At 26.4% G+C, this 21,521-nt stretch overlaps 1 protein-coding gene across 2 annotated transcripts in view; it reads right to left on the bottom strand.

Annotated features, from left to right (window-relative positions):
• Window positions 1-6,246: 6,246 nt before the first annotated feature.
• LOC107451200 (ribosomal protein S6 kinase beta-1) overlaps window positions 6,247-21,521 on the bottom strand; it is a 33,942-nt gene continuing 18,667 nt past the window's right edge. The window contains exons 12-17 of one of the 2 annotated variants that reach the window (XM_087165806.1): window positions 20,340-20,480; window positions 16,859-16,966; window positions 16,696-16,772; window positions 11,823-11,985; window positions 11,651-11,703; window positions 6,247-9,789 (exon numbers count right to left, since the gene is read on the bottom strand). In XM_087165806.1, the coding sequence (XP_087021932.1) occupies window positions 11,698-11,703; window positions 11,823-11,985; window positions 16,696-16,772; window positions 16,859-16,966; window positions 20,340-20,480 (495 nt within the window). In that variant the 3' untranslated portion in view covers window positions 6,247-9,789; window positions 11,651-11,697. The remainder of the gene's footprint in view (window positions 9,790-11,650; window positions 11,704-11,822; window positions 11,986-16,695; window positions 16,773-16,858; window positions 16,967-20,339; window positions 20,481-21,521) is intronic. The other variant, XM_087165807.1, reaches the window with a different exon arrangement.

Raw genomic sequence — 21,521 nt, 5'->3', positions numbered from 1 at the left:
GTACGTCATTGGATATTAAAAAATGAGTGACCGTCTTTATTGTAACATATTTCGATACAAAATGTAAATTTTTTGACGTCATCAGAAAAAAATAGTCTCAAAAAACTATTTCCAGAAAACTCAATTTCTAGAAGCCTAAGTTATTTTATTCTTCATTAAACTATTCGCAAACATCAACTCACCTTATAAATTTGTTGCACGGATTCGAGAATATACGGCCATTTTATAATCGCCTCATCACCTAATATGTACCTATTAATTTTAAATATTTCCCTAGGTCAGAAGGTGATCGCCCATTGGCGACTTATAACAGAAAATACGATATGACAGGTCATTTCGCCAACATCCAACCATTTCCTATCCTTTTACTTGTCGATGGATAGTTGTCGTTACGGAAAGCGTAGGGAGCTCACTAAGATGGCCGGAGATTATTTTTAATGTGACGACGTCCGAACGTTTGTGGACCGATGTGGTTAACTTGTTGAAAGTATAACTTTGACGCGGTTTGTCCTATAGCTTTGCACGCTTTAGGAGTGGGGGGGAGTAAAGGCAAATGGTGATTTGTAGGTGAAATAATCCTTTTAATTTATTCCTGCTACGGCTAGGGAAGTATTAATGAAATTTGTAGTATTTCCCACCTGTCACGAGTTAAGAAAACTTATAGAACATCCTTTAAGTAAATTTTTTGTTGACGTGAAAATAACCACTCGACTACCAGCAAAAAAAAGTGGTGGCTTAATTTAAATCACATATATATATAATTTTATAATAAAGTATATCAATACAGAAAGACTCGGGGGGGGGGACCGAATTTTTAGTAAAATGGTTCAATGTCTCCATTCAAAATTTTTATCCTACAGAATCCATCACTTTGCGGTGGAAGGAGAGTTCTTTAACAATTCACGCATTTCAAAGTTGTATACATTAAATATATTTTGCCTTCCCTAAAATTTTCAAATAACTCTCTTTTAAATGAGTATATTAAACTAAATTTTGTCACATATTTTTATTGTTGAATTAACTTTTTATAGCCGTTGGTTATTTCTAATATGAATTTGTTTTAAAATATATAATTCAATCCATGCAACAAAAAAGTGGCTATTAAATGAAAAGGACCTATCCATATCGGTCACTAACTCATTAGGTTTGAGGAAAAAGTGGCTACTAAGTTATTAGAGTTATAAGTTACCAGCTGCTTATTGAAAATTTAAATTTGCAGGCCTAATTTTGTAACCATATAGTTTATTATAAGACTATATTGTGTAAGTTTGATTTATTTTATATTTATTCAAAACTGTCGATTCACTAATGATTTAGGCGGAAGAAAAAACATGTAATTAAAAGTGGTCATTGCTGAACACCATGTATATATTTCTTAAAATCAAGTTTTTTAAAGAACCAATTCTAAATCATTTGAATACTATCAATGAGATTAAATCCCTTGTAATTATATCGTTTATGAAACGGATTGAATATTTGCAGATGCAACTATTTAAAGATGTGTGCTTAAGGACGACAGAGAAGAACAAAATTTTACAACTCAACTGCAGCTAAAAGAAAAAAGGTTTTTATACCTAATTAAAGTTTAAAATGTAAAGACTTTAATATCAATAGAAATTAATTTTTGCAATTTCCTAAGAACTTTTGGATACAAATTAAACAGGATGTGCGTACCTCTGCTTGCCCAGAAGACTATATTATACAGATTTAAACGTTGCGCCCTTCAAATACAGGAATGTACAGTGAATCAATGAAAAAAATATTCTAAATATCTTTAGTGTTGGCAATGGGGTTTTACGTATTAATTATCAACGTTAATGGTTCAAATGGTTGACCACAATATAAGCTAATTAATTGGTTCTAACTACGAACTTACGAAATCAGGTAGAAAAATGTATTCTCTCCGAATAAACAATTTTTTTCTACAGATTTGGATTTTTGACCATCAAAATACAGGGATAACTAGCCTAATTTGGAAACTATGATCCCAAAAGTAAGCCAGAAGAGCGGTTAAAAGTTTGAACCCCTTAATCTTTTTTTTTTATTCCTTAGTTCTTCAAATTTTTTTGCTAACTTTTTGAGTGATTTAAAAAACTATATAACACTATTTATTAGAAATTTAAAAAACTTGTTTACCCAAAGATACCCACAAAAAAAAAATTTGCAATGAATAATGGTCAAACAATTTTTGAATTGTAAGGTATGCAAATGTTTAAGTTATTGCTAAATCACGAAATAAAATATTTGAATATAATCATTTGAATAGTATTTAAAAATTTTATAACTTAGAAATTATCTTTAAACTTAGTAATTTAAAATTGCTTAGCTTAACAAGATGTAAAAATTCACATACCTCCATTTAAATTTTTCTATGATTATTAAATTAAATTATGAATTATTAAATATCTTTTACAAGTAATTATTTTAAATTATACGAGTTTTATAACTCTCTCTCTCTCCAGAATGTGTGTGACAAAATCCATATTCATTCAAAAAAAAAATATATATATTGGTTTATTTCAGAGAGTACGTATTAATTAGAATATTCGAAGTCAAACTAAATTGAAATTTTAGTGTAAAAAAAAATCAGATCATTAAACTGAAGTTTTTCTTTTTTTTTTTTGGTTCACAGTACAAAGAGGGTACAGCTCATTAACATTAAAGGTAGCTCATTATACTAAGCAAGCTTTCTACAGAACTGAGCTTGCCTTGTTAGTCATTTACTCAAAATTAAAACAGTGTAGAACAAAATATATTTGCATACAACCAATACCCTTTATGGAAATAGGTTTAAATATTTTACTTGTCCTCGGTATAGGAGATATTTTACTGTAATTTTAATCTTGTGAAAGCAAAATTGTTCAATTACCCAAATGAAAGAGAAAATTTCCTACACATCACCTTTCTAAAAAATATTTATGTACTAAAATTTATGAAATTTGCGAATGTCACTGTGCTTCCTAAGATTAGTAGAAATTTTTTTAACCCATTTAGTTGCCAGAGATTTTTAAAAAATTTAGATTATTTTTAGCCCTAACGGATAACTGCCTTTCCGCATATTGACAGTATTACTGGGTTTAAAGCTCCCATAAAAATCAAAATGTTTAAAAAACAGCCTACACATAGCAATAAGTAATTACCATTATTAGTAATACTTCCAAACTGTTAAAAATTTATATAATTATTTAAAACATTTCATATTCAGATTTTAAAAAGTGTTCATGTCAAAAATTATTAACTACAAAGAGAACTAGTATTTAGAAATTTTTAAGTTTGTTAAAATACCTACACTCAACCAGTGAGAATATCATTTTAAAAAATTATCAGTAGTTTCTAAAATACACAAGCAGCCAAATTAGAAAGTCTTAATTTAAAGTAAAGGAAAATGAATGTTTCAGTTACATGTTCAAAATCACTTAGAAAAACTATAAATTAATTTTATGAATTTAAAACTTATGTAAGTTAATGGTTAATAAATATTTTATTTAAATAATATGAGAAGTTTTTTTTTTTTTTTTTCAAAAACATTTTTTTTTTTTTTACGATTTTTCTTAATTGACAAAAAAAATTGATTATAACTAAGTTTTTTCTTTAGAAATTTTTTTTATATATGTTTATAAAGTGGCAGTAATATTTGGCCAGATAAATGAATGTCAATACAATCGTCTAAACCAAATTTAAAAAAGATACTGAAAACTTAAACACATTGAGATTTTTACATTTATTAACATAAATTTATTACTATATAGATAAAGAATACAGCAACTTAGTACGTTATTAAAATATTAAAACTTTTACACATCTTGGCACAGTTTCATCCATTCAATTGCGCATTTCTAATAAACAAAAATAAATACATTTCAATTAAAACAAGAAATCTACAAAGGAACGAAATAAAACCATGCTCAGCTGGAGGAGAATTTCACATACGAGGAAAACAGCCATAAAAAATATTGGATAACCAATTTTAATTCAAATATTTATATACAACTTCCTAAAAAATATAAGCTATACATAAAAGTTTCATAATGTGCGAGTTTATTTAAATAACACTTATATTAATATTGCTTAGCAAATGACAAATTTCAATGTACAATATAAGCACGAATGTAATATGCTGTGCTGCTTAAATTTTTTAAGCTATTAATTTGAGTCTTAAAATTCTGAGCCTCTGTTACAAATTAATATTTAACATTATTGCATAGTTTAGTTCAGCTCAAAGTGCTATGCTAAGCATGGTATGAAAAAAACTATTAATTTTTATCCTTTAGAAATTGACCAAAAGAATAAATTTGAGGCATTGGAAAGTATAATAAAAATTAACTTTTAAAATCAACAATCAGTTATTAAGTATACAAATAAAATAAGTATAAATATAAAATTTACAAAAAAAGAAGATATTTACTTAAGTTAAAAATAATTATCAAAAAATTTTATTAAATGTCTGGCGTGACAATGTCAGTATGAAAATTGAAAAATTTATAATAAAACACATTAAATAAGAATAAAAAGTTGAATTTTTTATAACAAAGATTTAAGATGATTTGTAAGTAATAAAATTATACATTAAAATTTACTTGTGATACTTATGGAATATTACTAAAATTGCCTCATAGTTACAAACATTAGTAAATATAAGTTTTCACTATTAATTCTAAACTAGAAAGAAGTAAGGTTCTGATTTATGATAAAACTTATTGAATGCATGGGGATCATAATTCGACAATGTAAGACTTCTTGCACAATGGTAGTCTTGCATAGTCTCATTAAAATGTTTACACTTAGATTATAATTACACTCAGTTGAAAATTTATCAATGTAGTTTTAAGTTTTTAATTCAGTCAATTAAATGAATATATAGATTGTTTTGAAAAGTTTCAATTATACCAATCATTATCTGGCAAGTAAACAAAGTTTTATATTATATCTGTTTTGGATGATAAACATAATTGGCAATAATAAAACAAGGGTGCATCCTGAGTAAAAGCAATAAGGACTAGATATTTAACTAGAACATTCTAAAAAAATGTGGCATTAAATATACATTGCAATATTTGTCATAAATGATAAGTTTTAAAAGCAACAAATTTATTATATTTTGTAAATGAAATTTATCGAAGCATTTTAAACTACATTACAGTGATGATAAATTCTTCTAAAATAATTTAACGCATATATTTAATAATTTTAATGAGATAAATAAATTGGCACGGCAATTTACCTAGATTAATTTTAAGCTATTTAACACAAACATGTATGCAACCTAAAAGGGCAATTCATCAGACATGTTTCAAAATATTTACAATAAATAAAAGTATAAAAAGAAAATGTTAGTTGGTATGTACTCTAGGTTCATAATTCGTGTAGTATTGAAATATTTAATGGGAAGGAAGATTACATCAAATTTAACATAATACTTCTACAATAAATAAAATAGTAGATTCAAGGCTTCCTCTTAACTTAATTCTACCTCCACAACTGGACAGAATATATAAAAGAAATGCTACTCTTGGTATATAAAACAACGTACTTAAAAAGCATTTTACACTAAAATAGTTCAATACCATATTCAACAATAGAAAAACAGCAAATTAATCAGAACAAATATGCTGATGAATCATAAAATTTTAATACTAGACTATAATAATCTTATTAATGAATAGAGACAGCTATTTACAGTTTTTAAGATTATGAAAAATATTTGCTATCAACATTCAATTTTTTACTTTTTTTAGTCATAAAAATAGGTCATTTACGACACATTTCATTAAGTTAAGTAAATGACACATTAGAACAGTTAGTTTGCACACAAGAATTCTATTGCAATTATCAATGCAAAAATGTATTAACAGAATTAGATTTTTAAGTTATTGAGGGAAAAAAAGAGATACTAATAAGGCATACTTTGGTATTATTGACCGACATTTCACATTTGGAAGAACAGAAATTATTTCATAAACAAATATTTAAATGCATTAAGGAAGTTTACAGCAATTAAAGAAACTACTAATTGTTTTTTTAAGCAAAAACTACCACTCCGTACAAGACTACTTTGGGAAGGAGTGATATACTAAGATGTGCACTTTGTGAAGTTTTATGGCACATAAGCGCAGCGCTCATCATTCTAAATAATAATTATTTTTTTTTTCTAATCGCACCCTTAATTGGATTAAATAGAAGCATATTGGGTACATGCACAAATGTGCGGAAGGTCCATCGGATATGAAAATATACAGTATATTTTACAGTTTTTAATTTTTACATTTCTGTCCCTTCTCAAATTATTTGAGGGATTTAATTTTTACAGCACCAGCAATAAAATAAGATTTTTGTTCACCTTAAAAGTGTTCCTAAAAATATATCTCAAACATCCATTTTTTTTTTCTTTATTATTATTATTTTTTTAAAAAAACGACTTTAGGCTGTATTGCACATAGTCTTAATTTTAATGAAATTGCACATCTAACACTTCCGTTTTTAAAATTAACACTAACAGGACATTTAAATATTAAGTGCAAATCGAAAATTTTAAAAATAACTTATTTAAGAAAGGTAATTCCTTAAAAAATATAAGAAAATAGACAATAAAAAGAAACCTCAACTCTTCTAAGATATAACAAAGTCATTTTGCCTTCAAAATAAAATTTTTACACAACATTTTATGTTTTTATATATAAACAGGAAACAAATTTTTAAAAAATTGAGCGATCTCTAAATAGTGAGCTAAGAATGTAGATATCAATCTTGAATGCATGCTTTGATTAACAAGTACGGTAATACTGACAAAGTCAACTAATAAATATAATTCAGTTTTACCAATTTTGGGCTTAAAATTTGGTTCAGTTCAATTCAATTATTTAAATGACCGATTACACCCTATTTGGAAACAACTTAAAATAGCAATTTTGTGTGGGACAAAGCCAGGTTCTTGAGTTAATCTTTTCTTTTTTACATAAAGCAGCTATGAGAATAAAACTGCTTCATTTTTATTTGAATGATAAATTGGATATCTAAGTCCAGAAATAAATAATACCGATTTAATGTAAAAAGAAAGCTATATTTTGAAGAATAAATTAGTCATTATTTGGAGACAGTCTAGTTCCCAGTTTGAACAAACTTGTTGAATGTAACTATGTGTTGAATGTAAAATAATGGGAGAACTGTAAAGATCTCCCATTATTGGATTTCAAAAATTTAAGAACATAAGTAAATTTTAACATTTAGTGAATTAATCAGGTTTAAGAACAAAAATCATAAATAAAACTTTGATCAATCTTCATCTGCCCAACTTTCACACATGTATAGAAATCATCCTAGATTTTGACTTGGCATTGCCAGTAACTTTGCCTTTTGTGCTACTCTATTTTGTCTTACAAAAACAGGTCCCAATTTCATCTGACTATGTCATTTAAAATGCTTTTTGAAAATGGAAAAATTTTGTGATGCCAAATCTGCTCTAATATTAATAAATAATAGCTAAAAGAAGTGTAATAAGATATTTAACTTAAGGAAATGGAATTTCGGGCAGTAAAACACAGTCAAGTCAAATTTTTCAGAACATTGTGAAACAAATGGCTTACACTGTTCTCTTAAATAATATGGTCTGCAAATAGCTTTATGCAATTTAGAATAAATGATATCGATAGTTTAGTAAAAAAATGTCGGATCCCAGTTATATCACATTTCCCACGTGTGATAAAATTATTTTACTGCTATTGAAATGGGTTTTTTTAAGATCATATTCCTGATGCTGTGTTGTTAAAATAATTTGAAAGCTACATTAAATACTTTGACAATAAATTGCAACAAACTAACTGTACATAAACCATCTTATCTATTTACAAACACTCAACACTTTACAAAATGTACATATAAAAATGCTCTTTAAAAATTTAAAAAAATAAATAACACAAACATCACAACAGAAATCACTTCAACTGCTTACAAAATCAAAAATAATCATTTAAGTGGCAAAAACTATATACACATGACTACAGCTGCTCACATAGCAACTAAAATCTTAAATAATACTAATAAAATAAAAATTCAAAATTTAATGATTCAAAGCAAAAATAATAGCAACATATTTTATCAGCATTTTGTTAACATTTATTTATCAAAATATTAACAAAAATGTACATGGTACACATAAAATAACTTGTTTAAAATCCCCCAAACATAAAATGTACATGGCGAAAAATAAAGAAATTTGTGATAAACATAACCGATTTTGAGTGCAATTAGGTAAAGTAGGCAAATTCTAAAAAAAATAATTTTGTATCAAAAGTCACTGATAGAAAATTTAGCATATTTATCAACTGAAACAGAAAAATAATTTTTTTAAGAGAAAGATTTTGAAACTGCATATACTGCTGATTATGTACACTAATTGTTTTCTTTTATGTTTTGCACAATATGCCATGTCTTATGGGACTTTAAAATTAGGTTATTCTCATTGCACCCTGCAATTAGAAGAATAAAATATTTAAAGTATGAAAAATTCAACAAAAACACTGTTCTACAAAAAAAAGTAAAAAGCATTAAAACAATTTTACTCATTATAAAATTCGAAAAATCGTGACAACAAATAATTCCATTAAGTCAGTCAATATTATTAGCACTATAATGAGCAATTATCTAGTTATGCTTATATAGCCTTGCTAAAACATATTTTAAAAAGCAGCAACAATATGAAAGCTTAAGTCCAAGTTATAAGTTGTTAAGTAATGATTACACAATATGAAGAAAAAAAAGCTGAAGATAACACTAATTTGATTATCAAAATGAAAGAGATTCCAACAAGAGCATTTTAACAAAATGATAAAGGTGGGGGAAAGCATGAGAATATGGTTTAAACAAATTTAATTAAATCCCAAAACCACTAAAATCAGTAAAATGAATCAATATATCTCAATCTAGATTTTTACATCTCTGAATCCAAAACACTCAAACTAATAAAAGAAAATATATGTTAGCAGCAGTCTTCTGAAATATTAGAATTTGAAATTAAAATAAGCAAAATTCAAGTACTGTCCATTATATTGAAATTATGTATCGTTCCCTTCTAAAAATTAAGAGAATAAGTCCTCAGTATTTCTCTAAGGTCATCAATATTTTAATAAATCAGCAACAAGAAATCAAATGCAACCAAGAAATGAGAAAGAGCAACTAACTTTGTTAGGCATGCTAATATTTAAAAGATTTATATAAGTACTTATCTAAAGAATTAAACTGAATAAAGCAAAAGTATTTTAATTTACATTTAGATAAATTAATCTATTCATCAATCTATTTAACATTCATCAATATTTTAATACAAGTTAACAGAATGTCAATATTTTAAAATTTGGAACAGACACTAGCATATTTTAAATAAATTATGCATGCATATACTAAAGAAAATTGCTTTAAGAAAACTAGCTCAATAGAAAATTCTTTGTTTTCTAATCATAATTAATATTTTCAATTGAGCACATTACTTATTAAAAATCATACAACTGACCTGTAACAAACAAGATAAAGCTGATAAGAAAAATGCCCGAATGAAAAAAGTAAAACATTTTTCCAAAGTTGAACAAAAATCTACAAGCAACCAAAAAATATAAATTGTATATTTCTGACATAAATGTGTTTGATTAGATTTCACTTTGGGAACATTATTTGACTGTACAAGACATCCATTACAGCAATCATATAAACATATTTGGATGTACAAATTTATCAATGTAGTAAAGTTACAGCCCAGTCAGAAAGATAAGTTCTTGATACATAAACGTATCCATAGAAATTCTAAAACAATAAAGTAAATAGAATTAGGTAACGAAAAAAAAGTGCATTGAAAACATGTACAGCAAAAACTAGACTATCTGAAATGTGTGTGAATTGATAAATCCGGATAATTGAGCATTAAGATATTTGAGCAATTTTTAATATTCCCTTTTTTGGAAAAAAAATTTTGTTTTATGTATTAGAAAAAACTATAGTCCTTCATGAAATTACGAAAGATAGATAAGTAAAAAAACTGAGGGGTAGCAAAACTAAAATTTAACTTGGACCATCATATAGTAAATTATTATTGAACCAGCAATCAATGAAAAAGATTGAAATGCTGTTTTGTATTTTTGTGTTTTGGTCGAAAAATAGCATATATGTCTTCAAAATTATGAACATTACACATTATTTGTATTACAATTTTCCATTAAATTATAGTTACAATAAGGTGAATTTTAAAATTCACTTTACTAACTTTTTATATAAAAAAACATAATAAAGACATACTTTAAGGCTAGGGAAAATGAGTATGAACTAGTAAAATCTACTAGTTACTGGTTCTTAGAACTAGTGATTGCATTTTCTTAAGCTCTATCGTTTTTCTGAACTGAATGCATTTATAATAGAGTGAAATTAAAGGAGAGGGCATTTATCAGGAATTGATAGGTATTTTACAGTGCATTCTTGAACATTCCAATTTATCTTTAGTTAAATTGACTTTCCGTGCCACTGATAAATTTTTGCTGGGCTATGCTCTAGCATATGCACTCAGGGGTCTGTCCAGACCGAATTTACTACCGTTTAGCGGTACCTTCACAAATTCAATTTTAGGAAAAACGGTAGTTTCACAAATTCAACTTTAGGAAAAATGGTAGTTTCACAAAATACATTTTCTTAAAATTTTATTTTTTTATCCCTTAAGAAACGATAAATCCATATTTTTTAATTAATTTTTAATTGTTCACAAATTATGTCAACATTTTCACAAAATAGGTACCTCTCAGAAAAACCTAGACAGACCCCTGACACTGCAGTTTATACTTCCATACTCTATGCCGATTATAAAAATGCCTCAAAATATAAATATAAAGAAAACCACAGATTTGAAAAAGCACTCATGTTTAAATCTTTAAAGATAATATAATACTAAATTGGTTAAGCTGGAAAAAAAAAATTTTTTTGAAAAATTTTTCATTTATTTTAATTATGAAGCTTAATTTATTAGTTTCTTTAAATGATTAAAAAAAATAGTCAAGTTCGTGAGGTAAAAATTTACTAGTTTCTTATAAATTTAAAGCTTTTAATCATACTTCATTTATTTAAATATTTAATACATTTTAATATTTGCCTTAGCCTCAATTGAGAAACTGAATATAGTGTAAAAATCTTACTATAAATCAAACATCAGCAGAGTATAAGCCAGCATATCATTTTAGTATATATCATCAAATAGTACAATTAAAATTGTTAGATTATCAGCTGATAAGTTATTTTGCAGAAAAACATTTCACGTGCATACATTTTTCTACTTTTACTCTTTTTTTTTAAAAAAAAATCTATGATTAATCTTATTAAAAAATTTTAAAATCTTTATTTAGCAAATTAACTTCTTTTTAAAACTTTAAAAAGTCACCTATTTAAGTTATAAAAATTATGAGAAAAAAAAAACTACTTAATCCTCTGAATGTTTTAGTTTTGGATATTTCAAAACTTTATAACTGCAAGATTTTTCTAGATCAAATATTTAGTTTTCCCCATGTTATTAAATAGGAAAATTTCAATTTTGCCAAAAGGCACTTGGAAAATAAACATATCAAAGAAAGCACATTTTGCATTTCCCACTGCACTTAGCGTATATCAATAAAGAAAATTAACTTACCTGATTTCTCTTAGCTGATTTATTAATTCTATAACAGGTACAGAGAACTACCTCTGAAAAATTTAAATATTATATTATTGATTATTATATTATTGAAATATTATGTAAACTAAAAAAATTAATTAATAGAAGAATGCATGGACATGCAAAATTAAATACAAACATTTCATACATTTGAATTGTGTGGATTTCTGTGCTCTTTTCTAACAGGAATTGCTGGGGATCTTGGCAATTCAGATTCATCATTTTGAGTATTAACAGGTAGCACAATTTCTTCTACTTGCATTGGTGAAGTTTGTAGATCATTATTTTGGTGTGGTGACACTCTTCGGGGACTAAAAAAATAAATAAAGATATCATTGCAATTAATCAATATTGCATTTTAACCTTCACAAAGTGAAATAATTTTTTTTTTTTTTAATCGGCTTTCTGTGATTCAGTGATTGAGGTGGTTTGTTAAGACCAGGAAGAAATATTTATTTCTCACACATTTATAACTCTAATTTCAAGTAATATCCACAAAAAGTTTTTGAGCTACGAACTAATGCTGTAATCAAAGGCAAATTCAAAGATAAAATCCAAGGAGTTCAAAATTTTCAAGACCATATTTTTAATGCCATGTGAAATATTAAAAAAAAATAAATATTGCACTATTTAGGAAAGAAAAAATTTTAATATAAAATTTAAACTAGGTTTAACTCTTACAATTTATTAACTACAAAACTAAAATTAAATGAAGCAAAAATAAATAAATAAAAGCACAACTAAACTTTTGAGTTTAAAAACAGTTAATATGAAGAACTTGAAGAGTATATATTTTGCGCAAGATATTTTTTCCAAAGTCTACCAATGTTATATTTTGAAATTTGAATACAAAAGAAAAATCTAAGAAGGCATATCATGCAAAAAAAAATGAAAATAATATAATAAATAAATCATAAAGTTTACTTGCAATGTATTCAACAAATATTTCATATAGATAGAGATTTGTGAAATAATTTGCAGTTATTTATGTCCTCTAATTCTTGCATTTCAACTTTTTTTTTTCTCTTTTAAAGCTTTTCTCAAACTATTAGACTGTCATAGTTTGTTTCTCTGCTTGGACAGCAAATTTATCAGCAGGTATTAAATTTCTGCAGCGTTATAGATATTTTCTCTTTCTGTTAAATTCATTTACAATGCTATGGTAATCAACCTTCTTTTTTTGTTTGGCTTAATCGACATTTATCTCAAGAAAATTGACTAAAAAGATGAAAATAAATAAAATTCCCTGTTGTTTTTTTTTTCTGAATTTGTAAAGAAAAATTCAAAATTCCCTGAAATTTTGCTTTTATTTTATACGAGTTTTAAATTTCCTGTATCTTTCAGGTTTTCCCTGTTCTCCCACCCGGTACTTTTTAGATGCTTTCCTGTACTGTGTACAGTGTGCAATATATTAATAACAGTTGAAGTAATGACCAAATCTAACCATGAAAATGAAATCTTTCTGATTAGATAGACTTACTTCAACTATGCTAACTAATTAATGCGGATGTTATTTTAAGTTAACAAAATCAAAGTAAAAAATTTTAAAAAACTGCTTATTTATTTATTATTTTTTTTTTTTTTTTTGCAAAATTTAGTTTCTAGACCAGTCATTTCCAAAGAGAGGGTGATTGCCTGGGCGATTTCTCCCCTAAATAGGGCGATAATTCTCAGGAACTGATGAGTATCAAGAAGAAAATTAATGAAAACAATAAAAAACTAGTGAAGATCAAAATCCAAAATGTAAGTAAAATCAATTGTTCAGAGTTCAAAGAATTAAGAATTTTAAAAAATAGTAAAATAAATTAAAAAAATTAAAGTTTCTGAATTTTCTTGTCATACTTAGGTTAAACAAAGATCTGCCTTCCAGATCCTCTCAGAACAAAGAAATAGATTGAACATTTTCGGACCTATGACAAACATGCATCCTTTAACTGAAAGTACAAGGAAGTTATTCCAAAGATGAACCATAGAGTTTTCAAATTTTAATCATCAATGCTTTTAACTCTCCCATATTCCAATTAAAAAAATATGTACTCTTTTTTAACTATTTTCCTTCAAATATTTGTTCTTTTTGAAAAAAATGAAGAAAAGAAAAAACGGTAAAAAATTATACTTTCACTATTTTTTCAAGTCAGTATTATTGATGCTTATTATAGCAACAACTGTAGGTTTTTTGAAGGGTAAAATAAAGTGAGAGAGAAGAGCAATAAATGGCACTCAACATTTAGTAGTTGTAGTTTGATTTGTACATAGTTTACTTAGTTATATATGTGGCATCGAGGGGACAATAGGCCAAAAAGGTTGGGAACCACTGGTCTAGATCCTCATAATATGTCTGAAGCTGCAATTTAAAAACTATGATCTCAACAGTTGAGTTAGGAGAACTGTTCAAAGTTTAGACCCCTTTAGGTTAATTCCACTTCCAGCATATTTTGCCATATTACTAGAGCTAATATTTAAGCAAAAAAAAATTTTTTTTTTTCAAAAACCATATTGCAAAAATTCCTTGTAAAAAAAATCAGAATCATAAATTATTGCATATATGGTATAGTATCATACAAAAATACCTATTATGAAGCAGCCGACATCATAATACAAAAGACATTCAGCAAAATATTAGTTAAAATATTAAATAATAACATGATAATCAACTAAAAGAATAGATGTAACAGAGTTGCCACAGTAAAGAATGAACAAAAATAGTTGCTTTTAGTAGCCTCAAGCATGAAAATAGTTGCCTAAAACTATGAAAATAGTTCCCTGAACAGGAACAAAAATTTATCAAAAATAATAGCCAAATAACTAAAATTATAGCTTAATTGTCAAATACTATTATTAGGACTGGGTGATGTCAGAAATTTTAAATCGTGATACATCGTCAGTCAGACATCACGATATACTGATGTATCGCAATTTAGCATGTGTTCAAAAATTACCTATGGGAAATCTTGAAATCAATCAAAAATAAATAAAAAGGAATGAATCTAGTACAAAAGAAAATATTAATTCTAAACATATTCTACTATGACATCAATATCATTGATTAATTTTTTCAATTAAATTAATAAAGAAGTCAAAGTAAAAGCAAACCCAAGCTTTATTTCATTTTTCTTAAATTAAAAATGATTTAAGATTTATTGGCTTAAAAATAATAATACTGTAACAAATTATTTTACATACATGCTTTAAAAATTAAAAGAAAAAGAACGAAAGTGGAAAACAAACCAAAGAAATGTTCACTTTAGAAAAAAAAAAAAAAAATTATTATTTGTTGGAAAAAAAAACATGCTTTTGAAATATCATTAGACCCTTTTTTATTTACTTATTTAAAATAATAGAAAGTAGTATTAACTAATGGTCAAATTCTGTACTTAATAAATGTAAAAATATTTTTACTTATTTATTATTATTTTCATTTTTGAAAATAAAATCGACTACAGATTTATTTGTTTAAAAATGATACTGACTATCGAACAAATTATAAAACAAACAAGCATTAAAAGAATTTTAATAAAATATTTTTAAAAAAATACTTTAAGTACTAATGTTAAATTATTAAAAATGTCAAAACATTACTGAACTTTTTATTTAATTAAAAAAAAATTTGTTTTAACTAATAGCCAAATTTTAAAAACTTTGTTTTAATTTATTTATAATTAAAAACGACTGAGCATTTATTGGTTGAAAAACCATCAAATTATTATACTTAACTACATTTAATAAATTTTAAAAAAACTTTTTATAACAAAGTTAAATACAAAATACCCCTATTAAATTGTATCGCTTAAAATAAAAAACAATTGAAAAAAATCAATGATTTGTTCTATTGAGATCAGAACGAAAATTTAAGATAACAGCGATTGTGCAGCAATCGCAAAGTAACAGTAGGTCTACTAAAAATAATTGTCAAGAATCGTTAAGCCCAGACAGAAAAAAAATGGTATGAAATAAAGCAGAACGAAACGATTGCTACAAAAGTCTCACTAAAAATAATTTACAAGAAACCTGACAATTATTTCCGACGAAATAAAATGTACGATCGCAAAATGACTTAAGTCCCATTCAAAATAATCATCAAAAAATGCAAAATCCCAAAGACAAAAATGGACATAAAGAAACTATGCATTGCGTTCTATGTTACAACGCTGATCCTCGCACGAAACCGGGAGTTCTGATTCAATTCGCTTTTCGTCATTCAACATCACAAAACTAACATCATCTTAATAGCAAAACGCTATCTACATCTCTGCAGCAAGACGAAATCAAAACCGTCTTCGTTAGTGCGGTAACAGCGTTAGCCTAGTCAAGGATCCTTGCACATTAAATTGTTAAACTGCGGTTGTAATCTAATTCCGGCGGCTTAAATCAGATTTCTGATGCATCGCCTAAAACGAAAGTCACTACATCGGCCTACTGATATATGCTTTAAATCGATATTTCGCGATACATCGATTTATCCCCCAGTCCTAACTATGCTCCAATTAAAAAAAAGTTTTGTACAAATATAAAAGGTATACATATTAGAAAATAGGTACCTAAATAAAAGTCGAATTACAATAAAATATGAATGTTAATAGAAAGAAAAAACAATTAAAAATAACAAAACTGCCCCTCAGAGAGAACATATAACAAGTACTTTATTAAATCCAATGGAAATTTAAATTTTTGGCTCTTTGGACCTAAATGATTGTATAAAAGTTTGCTTTCTTTTATTAACATTCTCAAAAGTAACATTCTTTTTTGCGAAAAAACTTCGCCAAGAGTAAAAAAAGTCTCCTAATAGTCGCCTATTCCTGAGAATAGTTGCTTTTTTAGCCTTTTCAGGCAAAAAAAAAAAGTCGCCAGTCGCCTATGGCCGAAAATAGTAGCAAATAGTTGCATTTTAGTAGCCTGTGGCAACCCTGAAGTAACAGCCAATCATTTTGGATATAAAAAAAATATTTTGTAATCGTAATCTTTGACGCATAAAGCAATATATGCATTACAATAATAAAATATTAAATAACTTAGACACATACCTAAATGGACAAATACCAAATTTCATAGGTGATCTTCTCATCTCTTCCAGGACAGAAGGTGCAATGTAAGTAAAACCCTGAAAATGAATTTTAAAAAAATAAACACTTACAAATAAATGAAAACATTACATTAGGCCATGAAATAATGATAGTTCCAACTTACATTAAAATATTGATTTTGGCTTTCACTCAAAGTAGTATTGTCAGGACTATCATATGGTGCAATACTAGTAAATTTTGGATCAAATTGGGAAACATCATCTTCACTTATCTGCAAAATAATACTTATTTTCAGAGAATTGAAAAAAATCATAAGCAAGATAGCAAAAATGAAGAAAAAGACAGTGCAGTTATAAAATAAAACAAAAATTGAAATAAAAAAACATGCTAAAAATTAAATTGAAATAAAGTTAGGATTACTATTTTGTTTTCAACAGACTTACTAATAGTATTTTTGTAAAAATGGTGCTTTATTGGAAAATATAAAGTTTCAGTAACATACTAGTATAGAACTAATTCTAAAACACACATTTTAAAAGCATATAAATCTGATATTTTTTGACTTACTTAAATATAATAAGAAAATTAATAGTCTATTAAAAATAGCATAAAATAAATCAAAAAGGTGATGATTACAGATCTCATGCTTGTAATATTCTTATATAATTTACTGGATTTCTTAAAACAAAACAAAAAACAACAAAAAAAAAAGAAGAAGAAATTTGAGAACATACGGGTAAACAGGAGATAGTTGTAAAATACGGGAGTTTTTGTTAAAAAAAAACAGGAGACTTAGCAGGTATGAAGATGCACATGGAGCACAATTTCTCATTTTATTCACAAAAAATACTAGAAAACTTTAACTTGTAACCTAATAAACACATAACTCACCTAATAAACACATAAGTCACTTTTGGTGAGTATATATTTCTTTTTGTAAATATAGCATTCCGAAAGTGTTTTGTGTTTATGTGTATGAGTCAGTATTCTAACTTCCTTACCTGCTTGCAGTGTTACCATACTTCTCTGTGTGCAAATTAACCCCCCATTTTTGATTAAGAGATTATTTCTGATACGTCGGGTGTATAAGTCGACTACTGAGAAAAATAAAATAGATAAAAAAAATTTAATTTAAAAAAATTATTAAGACTGCAAAATTTTTTAAAGTTAAAAGTATTTCACGTTGCTCTCTCTCGGTATATATATTTGCACTCAAATAAAGATACTAAAATTAGAGAACCAGACACAGATGATGTTCTGGTATCCTTACATTTTTAGCTTTACGGTATGATTTAAAAGTTTTCATTGTGTTATATATTCTAAAATACTCTTGAATAAATTATCTTAACTTTTCTTATTCTTAATTTTTTCTGAATATAATTTAAAGTGTTTCCAAAAAACCTTTTTTAAGTAATAAAATTTGATGAAAGAAAATGCATAGTTAATTGTATATAATAGGGGTGGCCGACCTGCGGCTCGCGAGCCACATGCGGCTCTTTAAAAAATTATTTGTGGCTCTCGATAAATGTACCCGAGTTCCCTTTTCATTTTTGTGCTATTATATTTTAAAAAATTATTATCGTTCCTTATGCATTTCAAAATGTCTTTTAAATTACTGAGAACAAATATGAAAGACTAAGTGCAACGTTGTTCAATTCAAGGTGAGTTTCCCATTTCCAATATAATTACGACCCAAAAAGCATCTGGAGAATTAGAATCAATAGAGATGCTTGTCGAATTATTTCAATATTCGAACAACGTACTTATGCAAATCATTTTATTTCACTGTAAAATTCGTAAAATCAAAAACACCGATTAGTATTAACTAACCAATATCTCAAAAAATTACTGAGAAGTGCTGTCACCAATTATTCACCAAATTTTAAAGAATTATCAAGAAGTAAAATAAATGTGTTTAATTTTTAAGATTTAAATTCAATATGCATATTTTGTACTTTTACTTATATGTTTTCAATATATATAATTTATGTAAAAAAAAACTTTTTAATACCTCTTTTGCATACCTTTTAAATATGTATTAAATTGCGGCTCGCGACAAATTTCAAATTTTGAAAAATGGCTCGATTAGCAAGGAGCCTGGCCACTGTATATAACAGGGGTTTCCAACTTACATGAGGCCGGGGGCCACAATTAAAAACACAAATCAACTAGCGGGCCGCAACTTTATCAAAATTGTATGTAGGACTCTTATATTTGAAGGAACATTAAATATTACTGTCAGACTTTTACCAAGTTGTACAAAACAAAAGTATTGAATTACAAATTAAAATAAGAAGTAGATTTTTAGAAATATTTAATTGCATATTAAAAAATTCGGGCTACAATAACTTTAATGTGCACCCATGTATTAAACAATTAATGTGCAACAGACATCTAATTGTTAAGATATAAAACTTTAAAAAGGTTGATATTAAACCTTACATTAGCACACAAAATGTTCAATGACAAAATTGAGGTTTGTTTGCTGCAACCACCAGAGAATGGATATTTACATTTTATATTTACAAATGTGTGTGTAAATATTTTCGTCCAAGATGAGTGGTTTCAAAAAGTTAAATTGGAGAGTTTCTTCGAGAAAATTTCTGATACACACATGCTAAATTATATTCACAGAATACAAAAAAATGAAATAAAAAAGAGCAACATACACGATTATTTTTGTATCTGAATAAATATTTTCTGGGATGCAAAACCTGATAAAAAAAAATTTGCACCGTATGTATGAAAAATTTCACTGAAACGAAGAAATTAGGTTTTTATTAACGAGAAGAGTATTTTAAACCCATATAGATTTTTTACGAAAATTGTCCGCAAAAAAATTACAACTAATATATTTTAGTTCGCGGGCCGCCAGTTGGAAACCACTGGTATATAACATTAAAAATACTTAAAATTGGTTAATAGATGCAGAATTATTTACATTTTTCTCATTGTTAATAAGGCATCAATATTAAAGAATACCTGACTTTTTTACAGGTGTATAATTTGATCCCAGATTTTCATAAACTTTTTGAGGCCTGTAAAGTCTACTTATACACCTATACATACAGTATGCCTTGTAATGATAAAAAAAATTTAACATTACCTTTGCAATATAATTTCACTTAATAAAGTCATTGAAAAATAAATTGGTGTTGAATAATACTCTATCTTTAAAAGTTTGTTAAGTACAAAAAAGGGGAAAAAATCATCGAAAAAATGCAAATAAAAAATTAAACTTAAAATACCAAAATGGAAGGAAATTGGCATTTTAAAAGATATTTCCCATTTCCCATTATCCTATTACCCATTTAAGAATACTATATGTGCTAAGATATATCTTTAAATACTAGATGAATATTTTTGACATGCAATAACTTTAGTACAACATAACTTTTTAACAACTCTCACAATACCTCCATACATAACAAAAATAAAGTTGCCTCATATTGTAGTCGGACCGTTTCGTAAACATTACAGGCTGGAAAATCACATGGTAGGATTCAGCTTTCCCGAACAATCATTTTTTTTTATTTATTTTTTTTTTTGGTCAAAAGCGTAAAATTAATACAAATCATTAAAGTATTATTTTCTCTTCAAATATTTTTCTAAATTAAGAGTTAACATAATTTTTTAATGCTCACCAGTTCTGGTACGTAAGGTGGTTGCAACTTTTTAGCTAAAACATCATCCCAGTTAACATTTCTAAAGAATGGATGGCATTTAATTTGAGCAGCATCTTCAGGTCCACTTCCAAGTCTTTGACTAACTTGTCGTTTTAAGAGCTAGAAAAAAACATAATACATGACAAAATGCTAATCAATCTTTAATTGTTCAGAAACTTAATATATATATATATATATATATATATATATATATATATAAAACTTCCTTGAAGTTGGGATTTTTCAAAATTTACTAAATCAATAGATTTTACATAAAAAGCAAAATAATTTTTAATTATTGTTATTTAAACTAGGACTTCTAAACAAATTAAGATAAATGAAATCTTTACATAAATTGTTGGATTTAACTTGTTTTGAGAGCGTACTAATGTGCCTTTAATTAGGATTGAAAAGTGAAGTATCAGATTTTATAACAACGATCCTATAACCTTACGCATATTTCTCATGTGATATGAAATTATGTTTTTATTAATCAAATTTTCATTACAAGTACTTAGCTTTTGATACATTAATTTTGTGTTGTTTTTTTTTTTTTAAATATCTAGGCAGATTGCAGCGATATTAATTAAATCAATTTACTTCCTAGATTAAAAAAAAAAACTATGTTCTTATGAAATAAGTTTATGCGGCATGAAAAAGTTTTTGAATTTTCTTAAGCAAACTCTGAGGTATAATTTAATAATTAAGTTTATAATTACGAAACACAAAAACTGATTTTATAATTTAATATATTTGAAACTAATTAGCATTCAATTTTTTAAGACTACATTGAAATTAACTTTATTAACTCAGTTAATTAAGTTAATCGCAGAAATTTAAATTTATATATATATATATTTTGTTACGCTTAGTTTAATACAATTTAAATTCAAAGTAGAAAATGCAATTATGCTTGAAAAAACTTATAACTTTTAAGCATAACTTTATATATCGGCCTTTTATAGGTGCAACAAATATCATAACTGTTTTGTTTCTCTATGTGACATACAATTAAAATTGTCTAAAATCATAAAACGTTACCAGCACATTACTCTTTGCCCAAAAATAGGTACGGTTCCAACAAATACATGTAAATTATTTATTTATTTATTCATTACTTAAAGGTATTAACTTGTAATATTTGTAATCCATTCTAAATAT

The sequence above is a fragment of the Parasteatoda tepidariorum genome, chromosome 6 (genome assembly GCF_982258835.1).
Source record: "Parasteatoda tepidariorum strain Cologne lab strain chromosome 6, Ptep-v5.0, whole genome shotgun sequence".
Classification (NCBI taxonomy): Eukaryota; Metazoa; Arthropoda; class Arachnida; order Araneae; family Theridiidae; genus Parasteatoda; species Parasteatoda tepidariorum.
Note: the sequence above shows the minus strand (reverse complement) of the source record. Positions and strands in the feature narration are given on the sequence as shown.